The sequence below is a fragment of the Macrobrachium rosenbergii genome, chromosome 4 (assembly GCF_040412425.1).
Source record: "Macrobrachium rosenbergii isolate ZJJX-2024 chromosome 4, ASM4041242v1, whole genome shotgun sequence".
NCBI classification, from domain to species: domain Eukaryota; kingdom Metazoa; phylum Arthropoda; class Malacostraca; order Decapoda; family Palaemonidae; genus Macrobrachium; species Macrobrachium rosenbergii.
In genome coordinates, this window is record NC_089744.1 from 46,021,599 (window position 1) to 46,048,725 (window position 27,127).

Here is a 27,127-nt window from a genome sequence, read left to right on the forward strand (position 1 = left end):
TTTCACAGGCTAGGTTGTTTCTGCATGATTCCTCAAGCTCCGGAGAAAGTACCTAAATTCCGTAGGATCTTTCCTTCCTGTACAGTTCACATTGAGGGCTTTCCCTCCCAATTTGTTTACTTAAGCAACCTGCACACACTGTAATATGTATTTGGAAGGGAAAGAAATGTAAACAGTTCCTTCGTGGAATAAATGAAAAGACGTCTTCGATAAAAGTTACTATGGAGATTGAAAATGACTCAAACCTTTTTGGATTTCCCAACGTACAGAAGTGATAACCGGTTTAAAATGGGCGTATACACAAACCATAGCAACATTTCTGCCCACTAGCAATATTTATTCTTACCACAGAGTAAAGTAAAGAAACCAGTTTCCACATCCATGTTTTCAAGAGCATCCCGTATTCTGGTCTCGAATATATAGATGCTGAAATGTTTATTGGAATATGGACAAGAAATTAAAATATACTGATACTAAATTACAAGATTGGCAGAGAACAGCAAAAAAGATAAGATTTGCGATATTCATGTCAAAAAAGCATACAACACAAAAACTGATACTGCCTTACAGTATAATCGTGGAGTTAACGTGACACTTACAACAATAATAAAATAAAATAAAAATATAATAATATTATATCAAACTACTTAAAAATGCATCCGATATGCACGAGATAACGGAAATTTTCGTTCAATTTAAAGAAAACAATCAAACCAATATATAACTGGATAAGTGTTAAAAAATTGATTTATTCTAATATCAGTATATATAATATATATATATATATATATATATATATATATATATATATATATATATATATATATATATATATATATATATATATATATATATATATATAAAGTGTCGTTGAGAATATGAGAATCAGCCTAGGAATGTGTAAACCTGATACACTGATTTCAAAATATATAAAACGTATAGGTTTTTAAGGAGTTTAGGAGTCTGGTCCTAATGACAACAAGGCAGGCCTATCAATTTTCTGTTTGGAAATAGGACAGGTAGGAGCCCGGTTGCCTCTGGCAGACAAGATAATGTTAATGGCGCACTCGCAAAGTGGCACAAGTGAAAACTGTTCCTCTTTCCTGCTGTAAAGCGTTTTTAGCCGTCTGTAGGTTCCAGCGCCCTGTCCTGTTACCTAGCTTATATAAGTTGTACTGCTTTGTACCAGTCCTCTTCAAGATGACTTGATATGAGGAAACTGGTCAGGATTCTTACATTTTGTCTAATTTTTTTCTTTGGTATTTAAAAGTAACACAGGGTGACAATTTGTATATGTCTATATATATACATACATATATATACATTCACATATATAAATATAAATATAAAATATACATATATATATATTTATATATATACATATACATATATATACACAATAATTTCATGAGACCACCTCCGGAGTGAGCCTTCCTGTCGACAAGTGAATCAGAAAAATCCAGCAAACACACATACGAAAAAACAGCAATGATTAACCCTGAAGAAAGCTACAATTTCACGAGCATACTTATATGTATATGATATCTTACCAAGGTTCTTTCGACTACAAAAAGTCTTTCTGGGGTACCGACAAAGTTCAAAAGAGAAGAAAGCGTATCCACCATGGAAAGACATCGTTGGTAATTTTGCAAAAAAAAAAAAAAAAAATGACAATGACATCGTATCAAATAAAGTGGAAAACACAGACGTAAGCAGGGAAAAATATTTAAAGAAGCAGCCCTCAAACATATACCATAAGAGACTAAATACCGGAAAATTGACCAGGGTGTGTTCAAATATCGGCAATCGGTTTTACACCCTAGGAGATAAGGAAGGAAGTAGGGAAGGAAGGCAGAAATTATGCAAATAAAGATGCCAGCAGGAGACCAATATATCGATATTCAATGAGACTCCAATAATATTAACTGGCGGGAGAGGAAGGACACGCTCTAGAGGAGGCACCTAAAGCAATTTTTCCATAACATCAACAGAAATTCACGAACATTTACTGGGGCAGTGCACTTTCCACCACAGCAATAATTATAACTAAGATAATGACAACTAATGAATAACATAAATGTATATATCCACAAACATCAATCACCAAATATCACTAGATACATAACTCACTACACGTTGGGAAAACTTACGATCAAAGATAATTATTAATAATTGTTTCTGGCCAGGATTGGAACCTCAGCCTTTGGTTTTGGATCTGATGTAATATGAATATACCTGTATCTGTCTATATATATATATATATATATATATATATATATATATATATATATATATATATATATATATATATATATATATATATATATATTATAATTTAATCTTTAAAAATCACATTAACAAGCAATGAGTCATGAATGCATACAATATAGTTAAAATGTATACAGATTTGCATGTGATACTAATGACACCAACTTTTTACAACGAAAAAACAAACATACTTTACCTTCCTGGAGGTACTTTTACCAAAATGATAAAACATATATTTAACTGGACTATGCATTACAGAGAGAGAGAGAGAGAGAGAGAGAGAGAGAGAGAGAGAGAGAGAGAGAGAGAGAGAGAGAGAGAGATCTCGCAAAAACAAAAGGATACAGCCTGATAGATCCATGTTTGGTCCCGACGGCCAGCACCTTCTGTATGGGATCGAAAGCCAGAGAGGTCGGCTGGTACGGGAATCCATGACGAACGGTCTGGAATCAGAAAGAAAACAATCAATTAATATTCTTACGGGATGTGAAAAACAGATATAGTTTCAAGAGTACTGTTTTCAAATTTCCAAGCTTACACACTATAAATACGCATTATATATACTGTGTATATGTAGATGTACTATATATGTATATATACAATATATGTGTGTGTGTTTGTATGTATGTACGTATGCATAGCAGTATTAGGCAAAAAATATCTTTTAATATCTAGTTCATTATACCTGCGGATAAGTTATTCCCGAAAGTATAGTGATTATCAACTGATCATTAAAGCTTACTATTTGTGAGCAAAAATTCCTGTATAATATATATATATATATATATATATATATATATATATATATATATATATATATATATATATACATATACATGAATATAATCTTGAGGGTTTCGTCGTCGGCAGAACAGGAGTATATGTATGTACATAAGCATGCATATATATATATATATATATATATATATATATATATATATATATATATATATATATATATATATATATATATATATATATATATATATATATATATATATATATATATATATACTGGGTGTTTTGAAATTAGAGGCCCCCTCCACAGAACAAATGGAAAGTTATGAAGATTTCTGTTATAGCCTATCTTCAAGTACATTATTTTAAGTTTCCATTAAGCCATTTTTCACTTTACATTTCTTGTATTTTCAGACTGAGTGACGGAGTTAGATACAGCCATGGCTAACGACTCGAAGGAAATCAGATGGATTGACCGAATCCGGGCTATAGCCTTCAGAGAGGCCAGGGATGCTGGCGCATCCTTCTTTTCACGTTCCTGGATAGCTAAATACATTAAAAGAGATGAATCCTTTGTTAAAAGAAACTGGAACAAAAATCCATATGACTGTCATCGCAAAAAGAGTGAGAATCTTGGAAGGCCTGAAGTCCTTTGAAAGTCTTTATGTAAATTGTTGCTTGAACTAGAAACAAAAAGGGGAAAGAAGAGAAGTTATAGTGCTGTATATCGTGAGTTGAAAAAATCTGGTATCAAGCCATTTCATGTTATCAGGAAGCCCAACATCACTCAGCAACACAGAGAAGACCGTGCATGGTTTTGTGGTTCATTTCTTAAAGATTGGGATGAAGCTGACTCTCTCCATGTTGCCGCATCAGATGAATTCTTCATTCACACAGACAGGAAGCCAAATCATAAAAATGACATCATTTGGGCTGCAAAGTTGGATGATATCAGCGATGACGTGCGCTATCGCCAAGTTGTGAAATTTCCTGAATGTTTGGGAATTTTTCTGTTTCACAGCCAAACGGTTAATGTGGATCATCAAAGAAAAAGGACAGTCATGGAATGGCGAATACCTCACAGAAACTGTGCTTACTGGTGGAGTATTTCCTTTCCTCAAAGATCCTGAAAATGTGTTATCTGTTGAAGAAGTCACATTTTTGCATGATGAGGCGCCATGTTTCAAGGCTCTTCAGATACAGGAGCTGCTTCGAAACAGTGGTATCACTTTCTTTTCGTCAAGTGAATTTCCAGGTAGCTCCCCTGACCTTAATGTGTGCGAAAACATTGGTAGTATCTTAAGGATCGTGTTGAAGTGCACACACTGAACTTTGATGGTATACCAAGCCTTGACAACCTGCGAAGAGAGGTGACCGAAGTGCTCAGGGAAATGGAGTTTGAGTCTCAGCTTTTTTGCGATTTGCTGAAATCATACCCCTAAAGAATGCAGGCTGTGGTACAGGCAGATGGAGGCCACACAAAATATTAAACACTGAGAGAGGAATTGTCCATATCAATTTTAGTTTATGCTGTAGAGGGGGAGCTCTAATTTTGAAACACCCTGTATATGTATATATATATATATATATATATATATATATATATATATATATATATATATATATATATATATATATATATATATATATATATATATATATAGCCCATCTTCAGCTCGATGAGCTTCCAATTACGAAGCTGTAATGGCAAAGGAACCTTGCAGTTAGTACCCCATATACAGGGTATGGATAGTGACTCCTAAACACAGTACAAGCTTGGGCAAAATCTTGAAATTATACCGTACTACTTTAAAGTTTCACTTCACATAAACCCATACAACTATACACCTGGTCTTGCTTGGGGCCGTCAGTATGAATCTCTCCTACACAACGATTTCACGAAGGCTTCAATTATGATACGTAAAATCCCTTAAGGAGCTACAGAGATCAAGAAGAGCGTTTTACCTAGCCCATTTGCTTTCCCTATGACACCGCCCCACAAACCCCTAGATGACTTGTTGGGATCATAATCTCCTTTGCAATCAAGAGTTCAAACTCCAGAGGAAAATCCCATGAAGAAATGGCACTCGACAATTATGTTGGACTACAAATCACGTCATTACAGTGGATTCATGTCACCTCAAATACAAGAACAGATTTTGCCAGCTTAGCTGGCCCTCAATCCCAAACAAGATTTTCTTGAACTAATAACCATGAGCTTTGCACCTGAACGGAAAAGGTTTCCCGTCTCGGACGCGGAAAAGGATGGGAGAGGGTGGAAAATATTCAGATGAGATACAAGTAGGGACTCCATTATTCATAAATGAAACAGAATTTGCATGAGATTTCGCTTACCATTTCAAAGAAATTCTCTTCTGGTAAAGGCCATGAAATATAACCTCTGGTTATTATTACCTGGTATATGGTTATTGCCAAATTTTTACAATAGTTTTACGTAACAATAATATCAAGTCGTTTGGTTATCCGACTAACAAAAGAATTTGTTACAATACAACCTATATTAAATAGAATTCGATCATAAACTACCTTGATCAGTCGACCCAGGAATTATTTTAAAAATTCCCACTTGTACATATGCATCACCCATCTATACTCATGAAACACTTCATTACTCCAATAATAAAGTGTTTCGTGAGTATATGCACATAGATGGGTGATGCAAACGTACAAGTGGGAATTTTTAAAATAACCCCTGCGTCGACTGATCAAGGTATTTTATGATCGAATTCTATTTAATATAGGTTGTATTATATCAAATAAGTATCAAAAACACTAAAACTCCTCTGGAATCGATGGAAGCGGGCCTTCTTTTCTGCTCAAAATCTTCAAACGAATCAACAACAGTTGCAACTTTTTAGGAATAACCAGTTTTCATGGACTCTACACTAATTAGTACCCAGCATTACATAGTCAGCAATAGAATCCATTTCGAGAATCATCCATAGTGACAGTTCTTAAGGATAAACAATGCAGCGCATTCTCATACAGTCCGCTATGGTGTAAAATCTACTAGAATTAGCAAGAGATGAAAATTCCTTACAATTAGCAATGGCCTTCAATCTTTAGAAGTTTCCAATACTGTCAAGTCCACACTCAGGGTTCAGCACCAATGTCCAATCTTGAATTAACATTATTCTCACCCTTCAGTAATAAACTACTAGTGGTCTCTCTTTCAGAAAAGTTTCCAAACTTCTGGAATCAGCAGACAATGTTCCTTACCTGAAGTAAGCAATAGTTCCTGGTCTCATGGAATAAGTGGAATATTCTAAAGTGCCGAGTAATTTGGCAGTAGTTGTATTTAACCACCTTCACTGAGAACAGTTTCAAGCATCAATTTCTCACCGACAGGGAGCACTCGTCCGTAACAACATGGTCCGTTATAACGATCAGTTTGATTGAATCGGCCAATGAAACCCTTGCCAAACGTTGCTCAATTGTGATACAGCGAAATTTAAACAGAGAAAGAGAGTTACAATTTTTTTGCGGTACAGCCAATAAAATCTGTACATCAGGACCAATATGTCAGGCAGGATGACTTATTGCTTTTCACTCGGGCAATAATAAATATCATCCCTTCCTTTTCTCTCCCCTCGTCACCTCCAATGGCAGGTGGTTCCTGGCTTCACCCAAAAAAGACAGGCAATGAAAGACTTTCCTTTCCAAAGGGGTAGAACAGCGCTACGAGTGAATAACTTCATAAGAAAAGAAACAGAGATGGTCGGTCTTCGTTCATTTGTCACCCAGTTTCAATCTTCTCGTCATTTACCTTTCTCGTTACCATTCTAAAGGACAACTGACGCCATCGAGTTTTATTCGGAATGCAAATGCAGTTACGGAACCATGGTCTCTAACGAAACAAATATTTGTGCGTGAACATCCGTACAAGCAAACAAACATACAAAACAGACAGACAAATGCACACACACAGAACTATAGTCTTAAAACTTTTTTTAAACATTTCACATCTATGTTGCTGGAAAAGGTTACAAGGAAATGTCTACCCATTATCATCCAGTATAATTGTGCAAAAAAAAAAAAAAAAAAAAAAAAATTCAGAGGTCAAAGTTGAGAACCTTAATAGAAACTGAATTGAAATTAAAACATCAAATGCATTATGCTTTTGTTTCATAAGCATTTTCTTCCGAGGAAAGCAGTTCTCTGAGCATACAAATATCTACACGACATACATTACATGAAAAAACTGCATTCTGTTTCCGGCATGAAATTTCAAACAAGTTAGAGAAAATCAGCAATAAGGAATAACCAGAAAGAATTTCCACGCAGCCATCCAAGGAATGCTGCTGAGTCAATACAAACCACAACGAAAAATGTAACCTAAAAAGCAACCCTCTAAACACAATTAATAAACTAATAAAAATTCGTTTTTCTGTGGCAGACGGACTAAATTAAGCAAGAATAATCTCGACCTGAGAATCTGTCTTACATCTGGGGTCCTCCATTCATCGTCTAACAGAAATGAATGGAAAGCCTTTCAACCATGTCCCTCGCCCAAGGATGGGCGTCTGGAATGCTGATCAACATAGGACTTCGTCACAGAACACGTTAATTAACATCTACAGCTTTTAGATTTCTATTTTCGAGGACCCTCCTACTTATAAACACGGATGAGTTCTGGAAATCGGAGCAGACGTCCAGTCTGAATAGGAACTGCTCAACTTTATCATCCATCAAGAACAGCTTGAAGGGTCTTGCTCTAACAAATATAAAACTATATCCTCAGGACATATGACATTATGTTACCCTAGTACAGCAAAAGCGGCCCATCAATTAATTTTCTAAAGAACCTGAGAAGGGAACAGCATCACCAACTTTTGCCAAGAGTCTAGTTTTGTACAAAATTAAAAACAAGATAAAACAGTCACGCTGTTTCAACGACAAATGATAAGCCATCACCGGTTGTCATTCATGAAGGATCGCTGTACCAGGGAACTTCACACCGGGAGAAATATCGCTGCAAGCACAACATTCTCTATTCTGGAAGTGTTGCCAGTACACCAGAATCCATAAAAAAAAAGGAGTCCTATCACCCGGGATTCTGAAACTAGCAACGCCAAGAATGGGAGACTTGCGGGTGTGACTGCCATCGATGTGGGGGATATTTCGGGTCAGGAAACACCTGGGTATTCTCCTTCACACTTTCATTTAGCTTTGAAGTACTATTAATACCCGAGCAACTCTCTAAGATCTCTCGCGTTATGTATCTTCAGCAAATAAGAGATCATGAAAGAATCAATTAGGGGCTTTAGAAAACCCTATACTGAAGGTTATATACTGATATGACCACTTAATGCAGTCTCTCCTAAAGTTTTTTTTTTTTTTAATTTCCCTCCTCTGCTCTGCAATAACAATGACCACTTAATGCAGTCTCTCCTACAGTATTTTTTCAATTTCCCTCTTGTACTCAGCAATAACAATAACCACTTAATCCAGTCTCACCTGCAGATTTTTTTACAATTTCCCTCTTGTACTCAGCAATAACAATGACCACTTAATACGGTCTCTCCTAAAGTCTCTTTTCAATCTTCCTCCTGCACTCTGCAATAACAATGACCACTTAATGCAGTCTCTCCTAAAGTCTTTTTTCAATTTCCCTCTTGTACTCAGCAATAACAATGACCACTTAATGCAGTCTCTCCTAGTCTTTTTTCAATCTTCCTCCTGCACTCTGCAATAACAATGACCACTTAATGCAGTCTCTCCTACAGTCTTTTTTCAATTTCCCTCTTGTACTCAGCAATAACAATGACCACTTAATGCAGTCTCTCCTAAAGTCTTTTTTCAATCTTCCTCCTGCACTCTGCAATAACAATGACCATTTAATGCAGTTGCTCCTAAAGTCTTTTTTCAATCTTCCTCCTGTACTCTGCAATAACTGACCACTTAATGCAGTCTCTCAAGTCTTTTTTCAATCTTCCTCCTGTACTCTGCAATAACAATGACCATTTAATGCAGTTGCTCCTAAAGTCTCTTTTCAATCTTCCTCCTGTACTCTGCAATAACAATGACCACTTAATGCAGTCTCTCCTAAAGTCTTTTATCAATCTTCCTCCTGTACTCTGCAATAACAATGACCACTTATTGCAGCCTCTCCTAAAGCCTTTTTTCAATTTCTCTCCTGTACCCTGCAATAACAATGACCACTTAATCCAGTCTCTCCTAAAGTCTTTTTCAACCTTTCTCCTGTACTCTCCAATACCAATGACCACTTAATGCAGTCTCTCCTAAAGTAATTTTTTCAATTTTTCTCCTGTACTCTACAATGACAATGACCAATTAACGCAGTCTCTCCTAAAGTCTTTTTTCAATTTCCCCTCCTGTACTCTGCAATGACAATGACCACTTAATGCAGTCTCTCCTAAAGTCTTTTTTCAATTTCTCTCCTGTACTCTGCAATAACAATGACCACTTATTGCAGTCTCTCCTAAAGTCTTTTTTTAATTTCCCTCCTGTACCCTGCAATAACAATGACCACTTAATGCAGTATCTCCTACAGTAATTTTTTTCAATTTCCCTCCTGTACTCTGTAATAACAATGACCACTTAATGCAGTCTCTACTGAAGTCATTTTTTTATTTTCCTCCTGTACTCTGCAATAACAATGACCACTTAATGCAGTCTCTCCTAAGGTCATTTTTCAATTTCCCTCCTGTACTCTACAATACCAATGACCACTTAATGCAGCCTCTCCTACAGTCTTTTTTCAATTTCCCCTCCTGTACTCTGCAATAACAATGACCACTTAAAGCAGCCTCTCCTAAAGTCTTTTCTCAATTTCCATCCTGTACTCTGTAATAACAATGACCACTTAATGCAGTCTCTCCTAATGTCTTTTTTCAATTTCCGTCCTGTACTCTGCAATAACAATGACCACTTAATGCAGTCTCTCCTAAAGTCTTTTCTCAATTTCCCTCTGTACTCTGCAATAACAATGACCACTTAATGCAGTCTCTCCTAAAGTCTTTTCTCAATTTCCCTCCTGTACTCTGCAATAACAATGACCACTTAATGCAGTCTCTCCTAAAGTCTTTTCTCAATTTCCCTCCTGTACTCTGCAATAACAATGAGCATTTATATAGAGACCTTTTTTCAGTTTCCCTCCTGTACTCTTCAATAACAATGACCACTTAATGCAGTCTATCCTAAAGTCATTTTTTAAATTTCCCTCTTGTACTCTGCAATAACAATGACCACTTAATGCAGTCTTTCCTTAAAACTTTTTTCAATTTCCCTCCTGCATTCTGCAATAACAATGACCACTTAATGCAGTCTCTCCTAAAGTTTTTTTTTTTTTTTTAATTTCCCTCCTGTACTCTGCAATAACAATGACCACTTAATGCAGTCTCTCCTACAGCCTTTTTTCAGTTTCCCCCCTGTACTCTGCAACAACAATGACCACTTAATGCAGTCTCTACTAAAGTCTTTTTTTTTCAATTTCCCTCCTGTGCTCTGCAATAACAATGACCACTTAATGCAGTCTCTCAAGTCTTTTTTCAATCTTCCTCCTGTACTCTGCAGTAGCAATGACCACTTGATGCATTCTCACCTGCAGATTTTTTTTCAATTTCCCTCTTGTACTCACTTAATGACAACTTAATGCTCGGTCTCTCCTAAAGTCTTTTTCAATCTTCCTCCTGCACTCTGCAATAACAATGACCACTTAATCCAGTCTCTCCTAAAGTCTTTTTCAATTTCCCTCTTGTACTCAGCAATAACAATGACCACTTAATGCGGTCTCTCCTAAAGCAGCACTCTCAATAACAATGACCGTTTAATGCAGTTGCTCTAAAGTCTTTTTCAATCTTCCTCCTGTACTCTGCAATAACAATGACCACTTAATGCAGTCTCTCCTAGTCTTTTTCAATCTTCCTCCTGTGCTCTGCAATAACAATGACCACTTAATGCAGTCTCTCCTTAAGTCTTTTTCAATCTTCCTCCTGTACTCTGCAATAACAATGACCAATTGCAGTCTCTCCTAAAGTCATTTTTCAATCTTCCTCCTGCACTCTGCAATAACAATGACCATTTAATGCAGTTGCTCCTAAAGTCTCTTTTCAATCTTCCTCCTGTACTCTGTAATAACTGACCACTTAATACAGTCTCTCCTAAAGTCTTTTATCAATCTTCCTCCTGTTCTCTGCAATAACAATGTCCACTAATTGCAGCCTCCCCTAAAGTCTTTTTTCAATTTCCCTCCTGTACCCTGCAATAACAATGACCACTTAATGCAGTCTCTCCTAAAGTCTTTTTTCAATTTCCCTCTTGCACTCTGCAATAACAATGACTACTTAATGCAGTCTCTCCGTCTTTTTTTCAATTTTCCTCCTGTATTCTGCAATAACAATGACCACATAATGCAGTCTCTCCATCTTTTTTCAATGTTCCTCATGTACTCTGCAATAACAATGACCACTTAATCCAGTCTCTCCGTCTTTTTTCAATTTTCCTCCTGTATTCTGCAATAACAATTACTTAATGCAGTCTCTCCGTCTTTTTTTTTCAATCTTCCTCATGTACTCTGCAATAACAATGACCACTTAATGCAGTCTCTCCGTCTTTTTCAATTTTCCTCCTGTATTCTGCAATAACAATGACCACTTAATGCAGTCTCTCCTACAGTCTTTTTTTCAATATTCCTCCTGTACTCTGCAATAACAATGACCACTTAATGCAGTCTCTCCTAAAGTCTTTTTTTAATTTCCCTCTTGTACTCTGCAATAACAATGACCACTTAATACAGTCTCTCCTCAAGTCTTTTTTTCAATTTCCCTCCTGTACTCTGCAATAACAATGACCACTTAATGCAGTCTCCCATAAAGTATTTTTTTCAATTTCCTACTGTACTCTGCAATAACAATGACCACTTAATGCTGTTTCTCTAAAGTCTTCTTTTCAATTTCCCTCATGTACTCTGCAATAACAATGACCACTTAATGCAGTCTCTCCTAAAGTCTTTTTCAATATTCCTCCTGTACTTTGCAATAACAATGACCACTAATGCAGTCTCTCCTACAGTCTTTTTCAATTTGCCTCTTGTACTCTGCAATAACAATGACCACTTAATGCAGTCTCTCCTAAAGTCTTTATCAATCTTCCTCCTGTACTCTGCAATCAACAATGACCACTTATTGCAGCCTCTCCTAAAGCCTTTTTCAATTTCTCTCCTGTACCCTGCAATAACAATGACCACTTAATCCAGTCTCTCCTAAAGTCTTTTCAACCTTTCTCCCTACTCTCAATACCAATGACCACTTAATGCAGTCTCTCCTAAAGTAATTTTTCAATTTTTCTCCTCCTACAATGACAATGACCTAACGCAGTCTCTCCTAAAAGTCTTTTTCAATTTCCCCTCCTGTACTCTGCAATGACCACTTAATGCAGTCTCTCCTAAAGTCTTTTTCAATTTCTCTCCTGTACTCTTAACAATGACCACTTATTGCAGTCTCTCCTAAAGTCTTTTTTAATTTCCCTCCTGTACCCTGCAATAACAATGACCACTTAATGCAGTATCTCCTACAGTAATTTTTTTCAATTTCCCTCCTGTACTCTGTAATAACAATGACCACTTAATGCAGTCTCTACTGAAGTCATTTTTTTATTTTCCTCCTGTACTCTGCAATAACAATGACCACTTAATGCAGTCTCTCCTAAGGTCATTTTTCAATTTCCCTCCTGTACTCTACAATACCAATGACCACTTAATGCAGCCTCTCCTACAGTCTTTTTTCAATTTCCCCTCCTGTACTCTGCAATAACAATGACCACTTAAAGCAGCCTCTCCTAAAGTCTTTTCTCAATTTCCATCCTGTACTCTGTAATAACAATGACCACTTAATGCAGTCTCTCCTAATGTCTTTTTTCAATTTCCGTCCTGTACTCAGCAATAACAATGACCACTTAATGCAGTCTCTCCTAAAGTCTTTTCTCAATTTCCCTCTGTACTCTGCAATAACAATGACCACTTAATGCAGTCTCTCCTAAAGTCTTTTCTCAATTTCCCTCCTGTACTCTGCAATAACAATGACCACTTAATGCAGTCTCTCCTAAAGTCTTTTCTCAATTTCCCTCCTGTACTCTGCAATAACAATGAGCATTTATATAGAGACCTTTTTTCAGTTTCCCTCCTGTACTCTTCAATAACAATGACCACTTAATGCAGTCTATCCTAAAGTCATTTTTTAAATTTCCCTCTTGTACTCTGCAATAACAATGACCACTTAATGCAGTCTTTCCTTAAAACTTTTTTCAATTTCCCTCCTGCATTCTGCAATAACAATGACCACTTAATGCAGTCTCTCCTAAAGTCTTTTTTTTTTTTTTATTTCCCTCCTGTACTCTGCAATAACAATGACCACTTAATGCAGTCTCTCCTACAGCCTTTTTCAGTTTCCCCTGTACTCTGCAACAACAATGACCACTTAATGCAGTCTCTACTAAAGTCTTTTTTTCAATTCCCTCCCTCCTGTGCTCTGCAATAACAATGACCACTTAATGCAGTCTCTCAAGTCTTTTTTCAATCTTCCTCCTGTACTCTGCAGTAGCAATGACCACTTGATGCATTCTCACCTGCAGATTTTTTTTCAATTTCCCTCTTGTACTCAGCAATAACAATGACAACTTAATGCGGTCTCTCCTAAAGTCTTTTTCAATCTGTTTTCCACTGCACTCTGCAATAACAATGACCACTTAATCCAGTCTCTCCTAAAGTCTTTTTTCAATTTCCCTCTTGTACTCAGCAATAACAATGACCACTTAATGCAGTCTCTCCTAAAGTCTTTTTTCAATCTTCCTCCTGCACTCTGCAATAACAATGACCGTTTAATGCAGTTGCTCCTAAAGTCTTTTTTTCAATCTTCCTCCTGTACTCTGCAATAACAATGACCACTTAATGCAGTCTCTCCTAGTCTTTTTTCAATCTTCCTCCTGTGCTCTGCAATAACAATGACCACTTAATGCAGTCTCTCCTTAAGTCTTTTTTCAATCTTCCTCCTGTACTCTGCAATAACAATGACCACTTATTGCAGTCTCTCCTAAAGTCATTTTTCAATCTTCCTCCTGCACTCTGCAATAACAATGACCATTTAATGCAGTTGCTCCTAAAGTCTCTTTTCAATCTTCCTCCTGTACTCTGTAATAACTGACCACTTAATACAGTCTCTCCTAAAGTCTTTTATCAATCTTCCTCCTGTTCTCTGCAATAACAATGTCCACTAATTGCAGCCTCCCTAAAGTCTTTTTCAATTTCCTCCTGTACCCTGCAATAACAATGACCACTTAATGCAGTCTCTCCTAAAGTCTTTTTTCAATTTCCCTCTTGCACTCTGCAATAACAATGACTACTTAATGCAGTCTCTCCGTCTTTTTTTCAATTTTCCTCCTGTATTCTGCAATAACAATGACCACTTAATGCAGTCTCTCCATCTTTTTTTCAATGTTCCTCATGTACTCTGCAATAACAATGACCACTTAATCCAGTCTCTCCGTCTTTTTTTCAATTTTCCTCCTGTATTCTGCAATAACAATGACTACTTAATGCAGTCTCTCCGTCTTTTTTTCAATCTTCCTCATGTACTCTGCAATAACAATGACCACTTAATGCAGTCTCTCCGTCTTTTTTTCAATTTTCCTCCTGTATTCTGCAATAACAATGACCACTTAATGCAGTCTCTCCTACAGTCTTTTTTTCAATATTCCTCCTGTACTCTGCAATAACAATGACCACTTAATGCAGTCTCTCCTAAAGTCTTTTTTTAATTTCCCTCTTGTACTCTGCAATAACAATGACCACTTAATACAGTCTCTCCTCAAGTCTTTTTTTTCAATTTCCCTCCTGTACTCTGCAATAACAATGACCACTTAATGCAGTCTCCCATAAAGTATTTTTTTTTTCAATTTCCCTACTGTACTCTGCAATAACAATGACCACTTAATGCTGTTTCTCTTAAAGTCTTCTTTTCAATTTCCCTCATGTACTCTGCAATAACAATGACCACTTAATGCAGTCTCTCCTAAAGTCTTTTTTTCAATATTCCTCCTGTACTTTGCAATAACAATGACCACTTAATGCAGTCTCTCCTACAGTCTTTTTTTCAATTTGCCTCTTGTACTCTGCAATTACAATGACCAATTAATGCAGTCTCTCCTAAAGTAATTTTTTCAATTTGCCTCTTGTACTCTGCAATAACAATGACCACTTAAAGCACTCTCTCCTAAAGTCTTTTTTTCAATCTTCCTCCTGCACTCTGAAATAACAATGACCAGTTAATGCAGTCTAATTTATTTGCTTATTTACTGATTGACTGAATATAGAATTTAGGCCAAAGACCAAGCACTGGGACCTATGAGGTCATTTAGTGCTGAAACGGAAATTGACAGTAAAAGGTTTGAAAGGGGTAACAGGAGGAAAACCTCGCAGTTGCGCTATGAATCAATTGTCTGAAGAGGGTGGAAAGTAAGATGGAAGAAAGAAAATGAAAGGAGGTACAGTAAAAGGAAAGAAAAGAGTTGCAGTTGGGGCCGAAGGCACACGCTGCAAAGAACCTTAAGTATTTCTTATGTGGGAAACAATTCTCGAGCCTTGTCAGCGAAAAAAAAAAAATTGCTGAAAAATGTCTGGCTACGGTCTTAAGTCTTTATAGATGGTTACCGTTCTTACGATAATCTCAGGTGCCTGCCAGCAGTTGGGCACTAATCTTGCTCGTGAGAGAGAGAGAGAGAGAGAGAGAGAGAGAGAGAGAAATATCTCCAGCCTAGCTGCGTCCAACAACAACCGCTTAACAACTAGGTAGATAATTAACTGGATTTTTTAGGAGAGGCGCCTAGCTGTCCATCATCGTCCCGTTCCAGAGTGCCGTCCAGTTGTGAGCTAGTCGCTACCACCGCGCCTACGAGAGAGAGAGAGAGAGAGAGAGAGAGAGAGAGAGAGAGAGAGAGAGAGAGAGAGAGAGAGAGAGAGAGAGAGAGAGAGAGAGAGAGAATTTCCAATAGTGAAACTTATCCACGCAAAGGGAGCGTTATTTGGCAGCCAAAAGTGGACAAACAGGAAAAGAATCCATACGAGGCAACACTGATACTGAGGAGCACTGAAACCTTTCTTGTGGGCATACAATATATACTCTCTAAAAGGAAGTTAGAATGAAAAAAAAAACATATGGAAAAAAAAGGATAGTATAAACACAAGAATTTTGGGGGAATGATGGTTTACCCCAAAAAGAAGGATATCTCGGAACGAAAAAGATGAGAAATGAAAAATATTTGGTAAATATCTACAAAATTTAACACTAAGGAAGGAAGTTCTTTGCGATAAAAAATGATAAAAAGACAAAGTGAAATAGACTGGAAGCCATGTTATATGAAATGAAGTGTGTGTGTGTGTGTGTGTGTGTGTGTGTGTGTGTGTGTGTGTGTGTGTGTGTGTGTGTGTGTAGAAATGGCCACTAAAGTGAAATAAATGTCAATTTTCAATCCAAAGACTCGGGAGATTCCAAAAACCGAACAAGGGAAAAGAGAAAAGCAAAAAAAATTAACAATCCAGATACCAATTTTGAATTGCAATCTCCCTCAAAACCAAATTCTGGAAGAAACAAAATTTCGTCGGCTGCAATATAGCACCTCTGAAAAGAAATAGATTGGGGTGGAACGAGTAAGTCTCTCTCTCTCTCTCTCTCTCTCTCTCTCTCTCCTGGCTGGAAAAGGGTACTGGGTTGTACAGTGTTATACTCAGGAGAAATTTAAATCTAGTACACCAGAACGAAGAAAAGCCATTGCACCATGGAAGACACTGATGTGATTGATGTATACATAAAGTGAACCATAGGGGGAAAATATTGTTTACAATATACGTTATCCTTTACATTCAGACCCATACTATGCAACCCTCCACGGAGGTAGTCCCAGTTAACTCCAACAACTTTGCCCTTCTTTTGTGAGATTCACTATTTTCAATATTCTGACAGTTTTGTTCCAGCAGTGCACAAATTACTGAGTCTCGCATACCAGAGCTCGTTTCATTTTTTTTTTTTTAGTTTTACTTTGTTACTTCCATTATAGAGTCTATTCTTCACATTATTTTTTTCTTACTGGATTGCTTGCCCTGAGTGAGCCCTTGGGTTTGTAGCAATCAACCTTTTTAACTATGACTGCAGCCTGACTGATAGTAATAACATTGCAATTATTATTTATTAAAATTTCCGACACAACTGATATTTTCAACTTTCAAACTAGAACCACAACCCTCTAATAACAAGCCCTTAAGTCTACTACATCTAACAATTTAGCTGATATATATATATAGACACACACACGCACACACAATAGTTGCCTCCAGACAAAAAAAAAAAAAAAAAAAAAAAAACACACACACACACACAAAGAACACTGTTACTTTTACAGCATAACCTTAGACTGCTGAATAGAGGATAAACTCCCTTGTGCATTAAACCTTAGTATCATCATCCACTCATACACCTACACAGAATAATCATTAGCAGTACGTCGAACTCCCTGCACAATTCAACTCCGCACGCACTCTCACATAGTATGGATACTGAGACCCTTCCTTAGCAATTCCATGTCATATTAGTCTTACCGTTGCAAGAGAAAAAAATGATCTATCCTTTACCTGCGCTACTCATTTTACCATTTGTAGTTATTTCTTCAATTCTCACCTTCCCATTTCCTTTTCATTCACATATTTGAAACAAACAATTCATCTCCAGAGCTTCATTCTTTACTTTTCATTTGCATTCATATATATTATATCAGGATAAATGCAACTTAATTTTACACAAAAAAAATTTACAACAGTAATAATCAATTCAGTTGCTTCAATAAAGGAATCATATAATTACAAAAAAAACAAAACAAAACCAGCAAGCGATTTAACATCACGACCTACTGGCATGTTTCACAAAATCCTTTTGCTTCCCATAATCTGCAAGATTTCACCCACATAATATTCTTATTTCTCACATTAGAAACTTTCTTCACTAGTGTGTATGAGGCTAAAAGCACCGTTATGTCTCTTCTCTTCATGCTTTTAGTATAATTACTTCCAAACTGAAAAGAAGACGACCACTGTTCCTCTTTTGTCTTCTCTTGCAATTTTCTTTCCCCCTTGAACAAGGCATCTTGACCCTGACTGACTCTTCTAAATATGAGATTCTCTGATAGTTTAAAGACGCTGAACAACTTACTACATGAAGTTCTTACGAAGATTTTACTTATTCTTTTAATTAAAAATTACACATATATTTGTGCGCGCACATAATATATTTGTGTATAATAATAATAATAATAATAATAATAATAAAATCCGAGTGGACCTTACTTGTCTGTCTGCCCCCAGTGGGGGCGGGGTAGGCAAGGGATAGGGAGGGTAGGGGAAACATGACACATCCACCCTCCTCCTGCAAACCTGTTTGTCCAGGGGTTGGTGAGACATAACGGGCGGGGCCGGGTTCCAGCGCAGCGTAGCGCGCCATCAAGCCCGCATATATATATACATACATACATACATACATACATACACATAAGCCAGCGGACTTTCGCGCAAATTATCCCCCGACATAAAACCATGTATGAGAAGGCACAACTATATGCAATACCTACAAGGAAAACACATCTTCCGTTGTTAAGTGTTATGTTCTACAAAACAACACCGCATAAAAAAAACAACCCAATATAGCCTAGCTTTCAGACCTGTTTCCTGAAATGAGGAACATACCACGAGTATTTAGGTATGGCATGAATGTAACGCAAGGCAATAAACAAGAATAAATTCGACACCCATTTAGGACACGGTCATCATGAGACATGCCTTCCCCTTCTTGATAAAACAACCGAAATGTCGCTTCAACATCAAGAACTGCAAACGTCACACAATGGCGTCAAGTCACCGTGAGTAACGATCCAGACGAACTTCGAAACAATCTCATTACGTTTACAGAAACAGCTCTCTCACTCCCCCCTCCTCTCTCACTCTCTCTCCGCCTTCGGCAACTTGGATGCAATTATACAAATCCCAAACTTTCCTCCAAGCTCAACAGAGATGTTGAGGGAATACTCATCGTAGTCGATGCACCACAATTACTTGACCTTGTTTTAACACAAAGAGAGAGGGCTTATGAAATAATCCCTACTCAAGTCATACCCTCCAAAGAGGTCTCCCAGTTTTGAGCATTTCGAGGACATGCTTCAAAAGACAACAACAGGTTCCTGCAATGGAAGAGAGTCAATAAAACTTGCAAGAAGAGCTAAGTCAACAAAGGAGACCAATAACGACGTCCATGAAGGAAGTCAACGCACGCAAAGAGCCAATAAAGCGGTCGACTTATAGACAGAAGACGGCCAAGACGAATGAGGCTCTCCACAAACGCTTGAGAAGACAAACAGAAGAAAAAGACGCAACTCCAACGGATATAAACGGAAGAGCTACAGGTAAAAAGGCCGGCAACACCTTCCTCAATGAAAGCGGGGCAAACGCCACAATGTCCAAGGGAAAACCAGACTCTTGTCATAATGAGCCAAGCTGCTAAACACAGCGTTCTCCGCAAAAAAGAAAGGCATTATTAAATGATTACTGTCTTCCGGAAAAAGAATAAATATATATCTGCAATTCAAGACCCACCAAACAAAGGATTCTTGCCTTTGCTATCACAGATTCTGCTTCCGTCATCTTTGCAAAACAAAGCATCTGTCTTCCCGCCTCAGTCAGTCTGCCATTCTTATTATGTGCAAATCTATGAAAATACTGACAATGAAACATCACAAACATTTCAGGAAAATTATATACCCATTATTAAACCTAACTGAAAACATATGTCTTTTTAAAACACTTTCGAAATGACAAAAGAAAGATAGAACGCGATCATCGTGTAATAAAAGCAAGTAAATTCTAGTGCTAAAATACTGCTACTAAGACTCCATCGAGCATTTAAGCTCATGGTTTACACTACTTAGACGATTCGCACCTCCATTTCTTCAATGACAAAGCCTAACCAGGCAATGCCTCAAGAGACTTCTGTCTTGGGCAATTAATTCCCCAACATTCATTTGTCACTCAAGGAGAACCGCAGAAGAGTATATCCTTTCCATTTCTTCATTTCACTATGTTTTTTCTCTGGTGTTCAACTGTCATCTATTCTTTTAGTACCCCTCTATCCAAAAATGTTTTTTCCTTTTACTGGGTGTTACTGGAGTCAGAATGCCCTGTTCACTTCTAAAATGGAATTTTAACAAGCCCATGAAAAGTGTTGGGCTGAACAAGGCGAATTTACGCACCCTGACTACCTAAGTTCCCTCCTCAGAAGTTGCAAGCAGTCCATCCCTAGCTAGGGATGTTTGGACGCCACAACTAAACTGAAAAATACAGTAAGTTAAACGTATGGAATCAGCACACGTCATAGATCAACCTTGCAAACAGTATGCTTTGCCCATCGCATGGCATTAATGGAATTCTCAAATAAAAAGGAATCATTAATGAGGAATTTCATACGAAAATCCTGCTGCCGACTATAACCTCTGATAAAAATCAACACAACGTTCCACAACCGAAAGGATTCTCGTACCCCTTAGGACACAGAAGGTAAGCAAATCCTACGCACATTAGTCTTATATACCCGCCAAACAGATGACTTCGATGAGAGGAGTTATTGGTGTCCTTGATGGACATAATCTAAAATTATACGATTTTTTTGGGCACTGGGTTACAGCATCGTTCTTATCCTTGAAACAAACTTTTTTCCCGTTTTTACCAACGGATTAGAAAAAGACTGCTCTAAAATCCAATCTGTCAAACAAGCAGGAGAGCGTCCTTTACATTCGTCAATTTCATTCCTCGCATTTCCTCAAGTACTCGAGCAACAGATGAAAGGTGGGGACGCAGTTACTCTAATTTTGTGGATTATATATATTATATATATATATATATATATATATATATATATATATATATATATATATATATATATATATATTTATATATATATATATATTTATATATATATATATATATATATATATATATATTTATATATATATATATATTTATTTATATATATATATATATATATATATATATATATATATATATATATATATATATATATATATAATTAAAAAATCAGAATCAGGAGTGAACACTATTCCTACACAGAAGTAAATGAACACCTTCTTAGCTTTTCTGTGCCTGAACAACTCCATTCTCCGTAAACAAAAAGCTTACCGCACTTGAACATGGCCCCTGATCCCCAGGAACTTGGCATTAATGAAGTGTTTACATCCCCCACGCATAATACATCTCCGCGGGACAAGAGAGAATTTAACCTACTTTCTTAAAGTTGTTCGTCCTTTTGACAATAAAACCTCAGTTAGGGTTAATGCGGGTACACTTTCCACTGAGTTGAAAGACCGATGACAATGAATTTAGACTGAACCCTCTAACCCGCGTATAACTGCTGATGACTGCCATATCGCTTTAATTCTGTTAATACGCACTACATGAATTCTTGATTTAGGAATACGCATTTAAGAACATTTCAAGAACGCCTTCTCCATTGCAATTATCTTCCAAAATTATCACTAAGATACTGACTAGGAAACAGTATTGAATAACTATGATTTCGGAGGTCAAAGTCAGAGTAGATTCGGGATCCGGTCGGTCAGCACCCGGCACCCTCAGGCTACTGTAAATTAGAATGTTCGTTCAGGATACATCCCTGTTGAATACGTTTTTTCCGGTGTATTTCCATTTATCTCTCGATTTTTATACTGACTTCTTATGGGATATCTCACGGTCTAATTTACTGGATTTTGTGTGTGTGTGTGTCTGTGTGTGTGTGTGTGTGTGTTTTCGCGCGCTGTTGGGGTGGGGGGTTTGCAAGGTAAAGAAAAGAGGGGTTTGCGAAAGTAATAAAGATGAGAATCATTCGAAACATACGGTAATTTCCGCTTTCTTTTAAATAGTACAGACTTTTATCCTTTATCCGACATTACTAATTCTGCTAATATGTCTTTATCATTATAAATCAACATATCGATTACAACCCCTCAACAACCAACAGAAAAATAATGGCCCCAATGGAGGGCTACGCATCGCAATAAAATTTTGTTTCCACACACAACGCTAAAGAAAGGCTTTATAAACTCCTAACTCTGAAGGCAATTTCCATTACTTGTTCGAATCCTTTCCACAATGAAAAGAGAAGTTTTGAAGATTCTAGCTGTGGGTTATGCAACTTATCCGGGCGAGTATGTTCTCGCGAACTCGTACAGCGTTAACAGTTACGGAAATGGGTCTTTCAATGCAGCTGTAATGTGCAATGCTCGCCGATAAAATAGTGAATGGCGCACGATTTCACTCATTCATGACGTGACCAAATGTCATTTATTCGATAACATAAAATTAGTTTGTGCATCAGGCACGCACGCACGCACGCGCACACACACACAGAATGAGAGAATCATAATTTGTCACTCGTATTTTTGGTTTCTGGTTACTTCCCGATTAAGTTACTTTCATATTAAAAGCATAAATTATAATGGTTCTGATCCTACAATTATAAGAAATGAAAATAAAAAAACTATACAAGCTTCCCCATACACAAAAGTTTGTAAAATCACACAGCTCTCGTAGTCATGGAAAACATTCTAAAATCACTTTTGCAGAGCACCATACAAAAATCTCAAACACATGTCAAACAGTGAACGAACTCATGATATCGGAACGTGGCCATGAAACTTTAAAAGCAGAAACTTTAAGTGTCGTTAAAGAAACAGAATGACGGTTACTTCAGCCTGCTGGAAAACTGGCCCTGTACTAAACCATTCCGAAGAGCTTGCAACAAGTTTTCAAGGCAGATGGATGAGGGAACAAGGCAGAAAGGCTTTAGACAGAAAGAAAACCTGCTGGGACACTTGCTGAGAAAGACAGACAGGTCTGACCTACTGTATTCCGGAAGTCGAATTATCCAAATAAATGTAATCTCTTCAGAGTTCCTCCGTATACCTACAATTCATTTATGGGAGCAATGCAAACAAAACATTTCCTCCAAAACTCGCCACGATTAGCTAACTGGAAATTAGCATTCCACTGATCATTGGCCAGGTGTTTCCTTTTCCCTATGCACCGAAGCTTTCAAGTTCTCAAAATTTCACACACCCATCTTTCCTTATTTTTAACGTTAATGGTAAAAACCTCCTTTGGCTTTAGACTGGAAGTTAACCTAATATTCTATAAGTTAATATATATATATATATATATATATATATATATATATATATATATATATATATATATATATATATATATATATATATATATATATATATTTTTTTTTTTTTTTTTTTTTCAGTCTTCGGCTAGACAATGATATTTCGTTTTCCAGCTCGTTGGTGTTTGCACGCATACGAAATGACAAGGAGGCACGATGGAAGGTGACGCCATCACCGTGAGATGTCTAGGTGTCAGACTCATGGATGAAACAAAAAACAAAGGCTATGAATGAGACAATACGTCCACCGTTGCCTTCACAATTTCTACTCCTCCACCATGGAATTTTCTTTGCATCATTACCAGGATTCCCCTCCATTTCTGTTTAGGACGTCAGTAATCCCTCCTCCTGCTGCCATTTTCGCCCGGCAGATGTGGCTCGCAAGAATCGAGGCAAGGTTGAATGTTTTCTCATCATCATCAGCACCAGCGGCACACGCCATCAGTTCAACGTCATTTTAAAAAAGGTCAGACAAAGAACGTCGTTCGCCGCTTCACTCAAAGGATGAAAGAAGGAGAAACCGTTCATGATGAATGTCCAAATAAATCATCATCAACGCCTCCAATACCCGAGACGCAAAGTGCCTCTGAAATTCCGCCACTCTGTTTTTCCTATGCCTGACCTTCTACAAATCTCTATTTATCTCAAAACTCCACTCTCATAGTTCTTCTCCCAGTAGCTCTGTGTTTTCCAACTCCTCTGGTGCTTACATGAGCCCGGCTGACATGATCACGAGCCATTATCCCAAGGGTTGTGCGAAGATAAATTATATGAAAATTAATTTTGTTGCGTTACCAACCGTTCAGTTTCTAACTTTTATTTAAAATGCCTTGTGAGCGAGGTACGAGTCAGATACAGAGGTCTGCCGCTTACTAATTTATTCACAAAACTTGACAGATCGAGGAAGGGATTAAATTCAAGCATCTGTGTTTCTTCACAGACATAAATTTACATATGGATGGATACAAGACATCTGAGTGACAATTATACATACATTACCGGAAAGCTGGAGTAATAATATACGGAATGATAATAATACATGAAAGGTGACAATAACGATGATTGAGATATTTGCATAAACGACGTGCGGGAGAATTTGTATTTCTCTCGACCACATGGCTTTTCCTCCGGCGTTTACTCATTGCGGCTTCGCGGGAGATAGCAGATTTTGATCGTAGGCCTGCCACGTGGGCGCTGCAGCCTAATCTTGCAATAATTTCTTAACCAGTAGTATCTTTAACATTGTGCTCATAAATTTAATGGATTTCTGGATATACTGGAATTGTAAGAAATTCTCATCTACACCGATGAAACGGATTGCAGGAAACAGCACAGACTTGAATACATGTAAGAGACCTTGTGACCAGCCAAGAAGTGGCTGTGGGAAAAAAAGACTTATACGGAATTTCCAACTTGTTCTACCCTGGTATTAACTTTCTACCTATGCCGTTTATGAATGCAGCTTTCATTGACTATTTCATGGGATGAACACTGTGCCAAAGCGTTAAAGACGGATGAACAGAAAATTCCTACTCTAGAATCAAGGTATGAGTTTCTTGACCAACTATCTATCAGATAAATTTTCTATAAATTGTCTCACGAACTTCCTTATCGAGTATTTAATGAACTTTCTACCAATGTGTTCAACGAATGAACCCTCAACACCGGAGTCCGATAAACAATTTGGAATCAAACCCTTCTCGGGGATATAGTCATTTCAGTCTCCAATATCGCTCCCTCCCCCGGAGAACTCGTTTCCCCGAGACGAGCAAGTGTGCCATGCCCGAAATCCACTAACCCTCCAATTTTCGCTCCCTCCATCCTACCAAATACCCATATCCTGCTGATCCACCTCACCGCCCGACCAAATCTCATTTACTGCCTTCATCTTTCTATCATCTCCTTTCATAGCATTCTCCATATCGGCTTTTTCCCTTATTTCCTCTCCTGATACCTTTGAAATTCTTATTTCTTTCGTTTCAGAGTTTTGTTCAGAAAGTTTTTTTTTCCTTGATAACTCCCAGTATCAAAATATTCCCCATTCAACACCGTTTCCCTCTGTTAGGCTTGGAAAATCTAGTTATAGAACAAAAATGGAAATCAACACAGGCACACAAGCCTAGTGCCCGCAGTCATTACATAAAATTCATACAGCCACATTCGAAACTTTACATAACCACTGGGAAAAAAATAAAGACTGCTTTTTTTTTCCGTGTCCCCACAAAACACTGCTTCAACTTTTATCTTGAGGGCATGTGATAAATTCATGGAACCCTTTTTTATAATATATATATATATATATATATATATATATATATATATATATATATATATATATATATATATATATATATATATATATATATATATATAGAGAGAGAGAGAGAGAGAGAGAGAGAGAGAGAGAGAGAGAGAGAGAGAGAGAGAGATCTAAAAGCATCGCACCTGCCGGGGTCGGTGGAGGAATTGCAAAAGCTATAAACTGATCAGGAAAGAAATCTCACGTCGAAAGTATACATATGACGAGGAGTTTTCTGTTTGCAGTTTCCCGGGCATTTTCAATCTCAGACCAATCCACTCTTTCATTCATGTAATGAAAGCATATGCCATCCCCAGCTTAACAAAAACAGCCTAACTTACTTTTGTACTATTGATATGAGGATACCCTTATTAGTAAGTTTCAACAAGAGGCTGTTCTTAAAACTATCTCTACCCCCAAAACACAAATACATCCTTAAAATGAATGACTGACCTACTTACATAATAAAGCAATCATTTCAAAACTTAAAAGTGGTAAACAAAGTAAACTTAATGCTTATGTAAAATGGTTTTTTTTTTTTTGAGACATTCTTCAACACAGAAACTAACAAGAATTTCACTAATGTGTAAAATTGTAATGAATGGATATACTGTGCATAATATGTAATCATGGAAAATCTTCGATCTAAACGAACGTATATAAGGAATATTTTGATACATGTCGCAATGAAAGTCCAACTCTGCATTTACACTTCATTTTCTTACACCCACCGAGCAAAAATTTGGTCGCTTTGGCGAGCCTTTGTGAAGTTAACTAACAAATATCAACACGGGATATACTACTTTACGACTAGACTTCCACACCTTTTGCCATTTCTGTTTTTAAAAACTATGGATAACAAGGGAGTTACAGAAACTGAACGGTAATCGGCAAGGCACGAACATCAACTTCCAGGTAATGGACACGAATTCTTCAGCGAGTATAAATAGAACCCCTTCTATAGCTAGCCAACGAAAACTCAGACAACTTATACTTTGGCTACTTTACCGTTGCCGAAATAACTAATGGAAAATGCAATGAGAGAAAGGAAGCTATTTGATGACGAGATTGAATAGAATGACTGCAAGTAACCTATTTGTGAAAAATTTAATTGTTAATAGTTTTGTCTTCAACCTTTCTTAAACCATTATAAGAAGAGAAACCCCAGCCTATGCGCTGCCAGATTCCTGATCGCCTATCTTGAGTCACGAAGGATCCATAAACTCCCTTCCATCTCGAAGGTCCAAGTTCCTTGCCAAGAGAGATATTCAAACCCAGGAGATTGTATACTGCTTGCTTTTTAAATACAAATAACTTGCTCTACAGATAAGGTGTGAAAGATGTAACAAAACGACGAACAAAATAACAGCACATTATTTGAGCACATATGTTTAAACTTGTTTAAATCTGTCAAGTTTTCGCCAAGTCAAGTGAAGAGTGTTTTTTCGCGTCACTAAAAAAAAAAAAAAAAAAAAATCAATGATCATTCTGTAAAGAGCACTACAAAAAAAAA

The 27,127-nt window shown here is 37.1% G+C and overlaps 1 protein-coding gene across 8 annotated transcripts in view; it reads right to left on the reverse strand.

Moving 5' to 3' along the window:
- Positions 1–27,127, reverse strand: part of Tomosyn (syntaxin-binding protein tomosyn) — a 991,423-nt gene that overhangs the window by 478,980 nt on the left and 485,316 nt on the right. For all 8 annotated transcript variants that reach the window (XM_067096189.1, XM_067096177.1, XM_067096169.1 and 5 more), the window contains exon 2: positions 2,614–2,711. In XM_067096189.1, the coding sequence (XP_066952290.1) occupies positions 2,614–2,711 (98 nt within the window). The remainder of the gene's footprint in view (positions 1–2,613; positions 2,712–27,127) is intronic.